Below are 9,419 nucleotides of genomic sequence, written 5' to 3' on the forward strand. Positions count from 1 at the left end.
GGTTGACAGAGACAAGTGACATATCACCGAGCTTGATCACTTTCCAGACTTTGACATCATATGACTTAAAGAAATTTTCAACCTCATCTTCCAATGAGAAAAATATTTTTCATTAAAATAAGGAGGTCTGATTTGAGAGGTTCCTTTTGAGTCATAATATTTTCTCACTTGTTGTTAAACAAATAACTGTGAGTCTAGGATCTGATACCAATTGAAAGTAGTAAGAGGGGGTGAATTACTCTTTTTTGAATTGTCAATCAACTCGCTTAGATAGATAATCACTATTAAGGCAGTAAAATAAAGTTCAGAGGATAAAGTGCAGAAAAGAAATGATACCAGATACTTTACATTGGTCGAGATCTCTAATAGGTCTTACTCCAGTCCCTTGGATTGCAAGATTCTTTGTAAATCAAAATCAAAGTACAAGGATTGAGTCAAACTTTTTGGCTATGACTCACGCTATTTCTTTTTTTCACTTTGATACAATGTCTCACCAATTATGTGCTTCTCTCCTCTCTTTTTGAATATACAGTAAACCTTAAGAGAATACAATATTTGAATAAAGTAGAGCAAAGAACTAGAAATGATTGAGATGAAAGTATATTTTTTCCTTAATCTTTCATCGCTTAAATAGTAGTGGTTGGACTACTACAAATTGAAAAATCTGAAATAAAAGGCAACCCAAGAGATTTGCTCCTTGAAATTGGGATATGAGAATCCTATTTTCGAAGATAAAATTGGATCATCTTAATAATCCTAGACTACCCGAAAATTTCTTTCCTTAAGAGTAGCGGCGCATTTAATGCAGTGTACAAGACTTGATACTCTTTTCATAAATTCTTGAAGGGATGGCATATTCCTTTTCCTTTTAGGCCGAATCTTGAGAGATTTTCTTTTTAATTATTAGCCAAGAATCTTTGATTAATTCTTTTTTCATATTCCTGCAAAGAAATCATTCATTAAAACCAAACATCATCATAAAAGAATCAAGAGCGGAAGGCATCAAGATCCAATATGATTTTTCGCATTAATCTAATATGTCATTTATACATTTTTTTTCAGTTATTTCTTCATTCGATGCTTTTATATTAGTAAATCTAGATGTAATGGATCATATTGTCAATGAGAAGCCAATTAACATCGACGTTGCGGAGTCAGTTAATACAAATTCTGCGGAATCAACTAATACAAACATTGTTTATGAGATGTGTTTGTTAATACAGATGTTATGGAGCGCGGTTAATACGTATGTTCTTAATGAGACAACTAATACAGATGTTAACGATGTAAGACAGTAAATATTCCAGTTAAAAATATTTCTGAAGTTGACACATGCAAAAGTAATGACAGAACACATTACACACAAATAAGTGATTTACAGCTAGAGTAATGACTAATAAAACATGATTTCTCAATCGGATAATAATTTTTGAAAACACGCTTATGCTCTGAATGAGATACTGATAAACATGATTAATGCCTTTAAACATGATTTTCTCAATTGAATAATGATTTGATTTTTTGGATTTACCCTTATTATGAGATGACAAATTTAAATGATTTCGGTTAGTACTCTATGACTTATGATTTCGATTGTTATGCCATGATTACAAATTGTTTGTGTTTGGAATATGTATGGGTAACCTTGCTATTTTGGGAGGATGAATGGCCGTTATGGATCCCCGTGTATCTCCTTTGAGCAGTTGTACAAGTCTAGAGGGCGATTAGCCGCTGAGTCGGAATCTTCGACATATCGCTTTCGAGCAATGTGAACCTATTTATGGCTTTACCAGTTTAGGTTACATCCATGAGTTGGCATGAAACTTATGTTTGGGTTACGCCCATAAATTGGCATAAGCTTTACTGTTTTTATTTTTGCCTCGAACATGATAGGAGTAAAAAATTTGATTAACTTGATTTCGACATTGATTAACTTACATGAATTTCTTTTAATTGTCAGATCTTTGACTTAAATTCCAGTTTTTCTTTGGAGCATTGCTGCTTTGTAGCACATATGGATGCTACTTATGATTAGTGTAGGTTTTAGTGACGCAAGTTTTTTGCAACCAATTCTAAGAAACAGCAGCAGCAACACTTCTGTCTGAAATTTGCCTACAACAACTACAAGTTAAGATAATTTGAAAAAAAAATTGATACAACTTAAATAATAGCATGTTGAAAAGCAGCTTACTGAGTACAATTCCTAGTTCACTTTCAAAGAACATGCACATTTCAATAGGTTGTATCGTTTTAACATGAATCCTGATGAGGAAGCAGACTTAACCCTTTTTCTTTTCTTTTTTATAATTAGAGGCAGACAGTCTTCTGTTGTCCGTCCTGGAGCTCATATTTGTCTATCCAAACTTCAAAGCAGAATCTGGGTTTATGTTAAAACCCAAAGGATTCACTCAAACTCATATTTTTGCTATGGTTCAATTCTCCAGCATGGACACAGCCTATATACCAAATGAGATAAATTCTTGCCCCCTTCAAATTCTATTCAAGCTGTCACTGTGAAAATTAGTGGCGCATAATAGCCACCCTAATAACCAACAGCCCTCAGAAAGGTGGTTCATCCAAATAAAAGAATTCGAATATAGGAGAAAACAGCAACAGCTTCAGTTGTTATATCAATAAGAAGCAGAATGTTAATCCCATTAGTTTACAAGAAATCCAAATGTTAGATCAACACCAAAACTGGTGGTCAATAAAGCACTTGAGGAACAGCTGAACTCTAAAGAGTAATAATGAGATGATGCAGGCCTCTTCACTAGAAAAGTTTTCTATATTCAGCTGCCTCTTCAGCCATCTCCTCAATTCTTCTGTCCTTCCGTTCCTTGTCCAAATCAAGTGACTGCTTCATCTCTTTCTCTTTCAAGTCCAGCTGCATAACAAGGCAAAAGATTAATATCATTTGTGCTTCAAATCCAGCCAACTAAGCATGACTAATCAGTAATAGATATTTGAATCTTACAGCATCATAAATCTCATCTTTCTTTTCAAAATCACCACTTTTGCGTGGGATGACATGAATATGAACATGAGGAACAGTCTGTCCTGCCTGGGGTCCATCCTGAGATATTAACAGAAACAAACAAATTCGGACAGCTTTCCAAGCAAAGAAATAGGTCAAAACACAAATAATAACAAAATACGTACAACAAAATGCAAGGAGTATGCACAATTCCAACACAGTTAAAACCCACCTATCCATTTTATATCTACATTGATGCGGATAATACTCTATAAATGTCAAATTCTGCATTTACATGTCTTCAAAAATTTCAGTATATCAGGTTCCGTAGTCCTTTTCGCGAACATACAGTAATGTTATGGTTAAGGATAATAACAAAACTATAATAACAAAACTATAACAACAAAGCCTACTTACTTGGATTGCAAATGTAAGAGAAGATGCCTTGTGGTATGACTCAAGTTGCTTGCCAACTTTTTGTGCTGTAAGCCACAAGTCGCTAGTCTCATCAGTAGTAAGCTCAGCAAACCGCTGTATTTCACGCCTTGGGCAGACAAGCACATGTATATTTCGTTAAGTAGACCAAATGTGATGGTTACACCATAGGCAAGTTTGTATATTCCATTCAGTAAACCAAATTTCACAGTTGTAACCATAGCAAAGTTTTAAGATTTGAGACAACTGAAGCTCTAACCATATCAAGAATACCATCTCATACCATCCCTAATATGCAGGTCAAAGGAAAAGAAAAGAAAAGAACACGAGCTTTTTAAGAAACTAATAGGATGTAGAGTACTGCGTGCAAAAGCCAATAAAGCACAAAACAGAACCTATTACATATGGAAGGATATTAAAGTTACAGATACTTCAAAAAATTGGAACAAGCATCATTTCCAACAGACGACAATTTGTTCTTAAGTGTGTTCATAATTCAAGAAATATGAACCTCATAATGATGGTCTCTGAAAAGATTAACTGCATTTGGAGGATGATTGAGAGGAATCATATAGGCTGCAGCAGTCCCTCAGGAAACACATCGATAAAATTGGAACGATACACAGGAATCATACAGGATACAGCAAATAGCAATATTTTTATCTGGTTCGAACTTTCATGCTCCAGTCATGGGTGGACCCAACTCTTCCGTATCATAGAGTTTTTACATAAATTAGTATTATCAGACAAAACATATCCTTAAGAATTTACAAAGCAAGTTTAATTCATATATGTACAGAGGACATTACAGCTAGCTTTTTGGATGTTCTTTCAGCATCTACGAGTAGGAAAGTAGCACAACTAGAAGAGAAGGGAGGAAAAGGAGTGAACAAAGAGTAAATACAACTGCCAACAAAGCTTGATCAAAGATGGGAGCCAAAGAGAGATGATGCTATTTCAATCAATTATTCAACACAAATCACGAGGAGAAATTACATATGTTGATACATTCGTGACAGAAATCTTTAACTACTATACTCCTGGTGGAATTAGGTCTGCAAAAGTAAAGGATACCATGAACAAAATGAAAGAAAAGTAAGTTTTTCACAAGTTATCCCTGTAGAGTAATATGGCGAACATGGCTATTTAATCTCATAACAAGGTCTGGGAATATTCAAACAAGTGGAAAAAGGTACTTTGTTTCCAATATACAAAACAAAGAAAGATTCAAAGTCTTGCAAACTAACACCATATTAGTTGATCAATCATATATGCATGATAGATATATAACAAAGTTCATAGTTTTGCTAAAAAGATTGAATGAAATTTATAAAGATAGGAAAAAGGATCTCCATAAGATATTCTTTAACCTAGAGTGGAGAAAGCATCTGATATAGTGTGAAGGAAAGACCTTTAGTTGGTACTTGAGAAGAAAGTAATTCATATCAAATACACAAAACTCAAAAAGGATATGCAGAAGAGTTTTAAAAAGTGATTGAACAGTGAGAGAAGATATAAAGGAGTTTCCCTTAAGGGTGGATTTATACAAAGGATCTGTACTGAGCACGTACTTATTTACCTAGTCATCAAATGAGCTGATCAATATTTAATAGCATATAGGATACGATTACATGGTGAATGCCCTTTACAAAGGAATTGTATTGATTGACGAAACTAGAGAAATAATTGACCAAGAGTTGGAGATATGGAGAAGTAGTCTAGAAAGTAAGAGTTATAGAATAAGTACCAAGACAACATCTTCATAAGGAATATGTAGCTGAAGTCAAAATTCTCATTACAATTTATAAAGAAAAGAATGTAGGTGACGTGAGATTAGACAGGATTATAGTGTTTAAGTGAAGACGATTCAAATATTTAGGCTAATCTTTCAGGAGAATACCCAGATGCACATGAAATTAAAAAATGACATTTGAAAGAGGAGAGTGCTAAGGAATCATTTAGAGATAAGAAGATACACAATAAGATGAAAGCCAACTAATATGGAATGGTTATAAAAGTAGCAATTCTGCATGAGAGAGAATCTTGGACCCTAAAGCTCAACACATCCACAAGACATGAATATTAATATGGATGTGCAATGCACAACATTGGACAAGATTAGAAATGACCACATAAGAAAGAGAGTATAAGTAGTTTAGCTATGATTTTCTTCTTCACAGTCCTTGTAAACATCGGTCTATATGTACAACAGTATAATGACTGAAGGTGTTTTAGAACAAACAGGGTAGACCTAAAATCACAGAGGAAAACCATATAAAAAAATCTAAACCTCTAGGAATCAATGTAGATTTACCTATGAACATAGCAGAACAGAAGCAAAATATGCTTGATTGGTGTTGGTACATTTACATTGGAATTGGTACTTTTCATAGGTCATTTTATTATGGCTGTGACTTGTATCCATGCAAGGATAAGTGTGAGATTTAGAAATTATTAACGTTTTTATTTTAAGAAAAGAAGACCTCTAATTTGAAAAACAAAAAAACTTTGGCTTGCCTGAAAAGACTAATTACATAAAGTACTTGCCACAGAATAAAATGGACCTAAACAGAATGGACTGGATAATAAGGGTCCAATTGAGCATATATTTGATATACTAACTGATCGATTGAGAGTAGTATTGTGTCACCATTTAAAAATTGCTGGACTTTCTAAACTGATCTCAGAGGCATATTTTATTTGCCCATATACACCCAAATACATATGAGTCTTGCATTAAAAGAACTATTTAAGCATAGGCCGACGGGACAGAATATACTAAAAGTAAATAGAGGAGATAAACAAGTGCCACATTCTAGCTTCCTCTGTATCACAAGTGACTATATTCACATAAAAAGTATTTAATGAATCTCCATCGACTGTTCAAGTACAGAGTGGACAAGGATATGACCTGCATGACACGAAAAGAGAGCTCAATAGATGGTACTCATGCGAGAACAGAAAATGATGACATAAGTATAAAAGTTTTTTTCCCCGGATACATGAGATATATGAAAAAATATCACAAAGCAGAACGGACTATCAGAAGGATATACAAATAACAGAAGCATAAATTGAAAAATGAAGTAGCAAAAGGAAAGCACTGAGCATAGAATGAGAATCTGTTCTGGGTGTTTGTTTATACATTGGTCGGAGAACATTTATGTATAAAAATGGCAGAATCAAGATAATTTCGATAGATTCCACATCCTAAGAAGTTCGGTTCTGACAAATTACCAGATCATCACAGTAGATGTGCTGCAACAGAGACCTTAGTCTAGACTAGCAGCTAATTGACGGCCATCCGATCAAGCACTGCCAACAGTCTTATGTCCAAGTCATTATATTGTTCATTTTCCTAGTATGATGTTGGTTATTTTTTCACTTGAAAAAAGGTGGACCAGCAGCTAGTATTCATGCTTGAAGCATGAGACATTGAATGTGTCTACGGCTTATAAGGAAAACCCGATAATATGCAGTCACTGTGCTATAAATTTGTTAATTATGCAGTCTAACTTTGATCGCCATCAGGCATAGAGGGTGTTTGTAATACGGGCATGGTCATGAAAATGGACTCATGTGTGTGTGTATTGAATCCAACCAAGGGACTGTACAAGTTGAAGTGTGAAGAGGGCTTTGGAACACTCCGAAGCCGGGCACACTCCAAAGCCGCCTTTTGTTTCCCTTTCATTAAGGGCTTTTTGGACATTTCACTTTTATTTTGTAATAAGACTATAAGTAGGCTAATATTAGGTCTTCTAGAGAGAGAGAGAGTTGTAACCGAAACTAGGGCAAGAACAAGTGTGGTACTCACTTGTGTTGCAAAATTGGCTAGAAACGTTGGTGCTTGAGTTGTGGATTCCCTCTTGTGTCTTCGTAGGAGTGTGGTGTTACTATTGTAAGTCTTAGGGGTCCTTGGATTTGAGACATCCTTGGGTTCTTTGATCTTGTAATAGTGTATGTCTCACTATCTATCTTTACTTTCATGTACTAGTTTGTTCTTGTTTTAGTGAAAACCGTTGGTTCTTGTTATCTTGTGTTGTTATTCCTCTTGTTATCTTGTGTTGTTGTTGCTACCGTGGTGTCATTTTATGCCTTCCATAGTTGTTTTCATATCATTTGATATCAGAGCAAGGCTGATTTTGTTCCCATAAGATCAATCTTGGGCTTGCTTGCTTGAAAATTCAAAAAAAATAAAGTAACTGTTCTTGTTTGAGTCTTGGCCGAAAACTTGGAGTCTAGATCTAGGAGTATTTCGTGTGTTTTTAGTGTTAGTTTCTTCTTCACTAACCCTAGTAGAGTCAAGATCCAAGTTGAACTCCTACTTGAGTTGTTATGCGGATTCAAAGTTTGGCCGAAGTGTTGTTATTGTTGTGGTTTCAAGGTTTGAACATTGTTGGTGTGTTGTTGTTGTGAATCCGAAGCTTAAAGGCGTGTTGTTGGTATTGTTGTTGTGGATTTGCGTTTGAAAGTGTTGTTGTTATTTGAAGGTTCAACTTGAACCTTGGTCTTCAAACCTTTATTGAAGATTCTTGGTGTTCTTGACCAATCTTCATGTCATATGACAAGAAGAATCTTTAATAGTAGTTGTTTGATCTTAAGACCAAGTGGAAGAGTGTAGTCTTTCTTGTTTGTCTTGAAACAAGTCCCAAAATTATACCAAAGAAGTAAGGGGACAGAAAGCTTTCCAAAAGACTTGTTACCAAAAAGGAGTAAGGGGGATTTTTCAAGACTAACCAAAAGAGGAAAGAGCCAACCACCCTTCAAAAAGGTGTTTTGCCCAAAAGGTGCAAAGAAAGTCAACCCTTTTTGAATGTGAGAAAGGAGTCCGGAACCAAAATATGTCATGAAACTAAAAAAAGTACCAAAACATGCCATGTATTTAAAATGTTACTATAATATGCTTAACTCTCTTTTTAAGAGAGTTATATATATTATTTTTAACGAAAGTTGCCAAATGGAAAATTTCTGAAAAGTACATAACTCACTTAAAAAGAGAGTTATACATTTTTCTCTACATAACTCACTTTTTAAGTTACATAACCCACTTAAAAAGAGAGTTATGCATTTTTTTCTACATAACTAATTTTTTAAGTGAGTTATATAATAAATATATTACTTTTCCTTTTCTCACTTTACCATTCATCTTCACTTTACCTTTTTACTCCAAAAAAAAAATATTATACTGAGTTAAACGAGTATCAACAATGTTAGTTGGATCATTAAATTGCATATGCAACTTCGTCTGTGTCGAAGTGTGCGCATGACGATTTTTACACTCCTTAACATAAATTTGAAGAATGTTCAGCTTTATTTGACTAGCATAGTCATGAGGAGCCAAAAAAAATATTATACTGAGTTAAACGAGTATCAACAATGTTAGTTGGATCATTAAATTGCATATGCAAATTCGTCGGTGTCGAAGTGTGCGCATGACGATTTTTACACTCCTTAACATAAATTTGAAGAATGTTCAGCTTTATTTGACTAGCATAGTCATGAGGAGCCCTCAGAAATTCAGTCAACAACTCATCGTCACTGATAATCCATTCTCCATAATTTACCAATCCTTGTGATGAGAACGAATTTGGATACTGTCCAACTATAAATAAATCAAAATCATCATTTTTTATTTTCATTCTTCTAAAAATAGATTCTACAAATTCTCTGTAACCAATTGAAATTAGATACTTGATGTTGAACTTGGGGGAGATAGTATAATATATTGTATTTCCCTCGTGGATAATTTCGCCATCCCAAAAAAGTGCAACTTTAACACGTTCAGCATTCATTCTTTAAGCTTTGATTATGTTTTGAAAAGAAGAGTCAAATTTGAACAACTTTGAAAAAATTTAAACAAGAAAAATTCAGTTTCAAAGAGGAGTTGAGTGAACAAAGAATGAAGAGTCTTGAATGTATACATGTTTAAATAGGAGAAATCTGAATGCCGGAGGAAAAAGTTATTTATACATAACTCATAAATTTTTAAAGTTATATTCATATAATGGAT

At 34.2% G+C, this 9,419-nt stretch overlaps 1 protein-coding gene across 1 annotated transcript; it reads right to left on the bottom strand.

Annotated features, from left to right (window-relative positions):
- Positions 1 to 2,597: 2,597 nt before the first annotated feature.
- LOC107842729 (bifunctional bis(5'-adenosyl)-triphosphatase/adenylylsulfatase FHIT) lies at positions 2,598 to 3,538 on the bottom strand (the record flags this gene model as incomplete). The annotated part of the gene is given in 3 exon segments (XM_047403579.1): positions 2,598 to 2,884; positions 2,975 to 3,073; positions 3,392 to 3,538. Coding segments are annotated over 3 exon segments (360 nt in total), but the record flags the coding sequence as incomplete, so codon positions are not given.
- Between the last annotated feature and the right edge of the window lie 5,881 nt (positions 3,539 to 9,419).

The sequence above is a fragment of the Capsicum annuum genome, unplaced genomic scaffold, assembly GCF_002878395.1.
Source record: "Capsicum annuum cultivar UCD-10X-F1 unplaced genomic scaffold, UCD10Xv1.1 ctg4473, whole genome shotgun sequence".
NCBI lineage: Eukaryota > Viridiplantae > Streptophyta > Magnoliopsida > Solanales > Solanaceae > Capsicum > Capsicum annuum.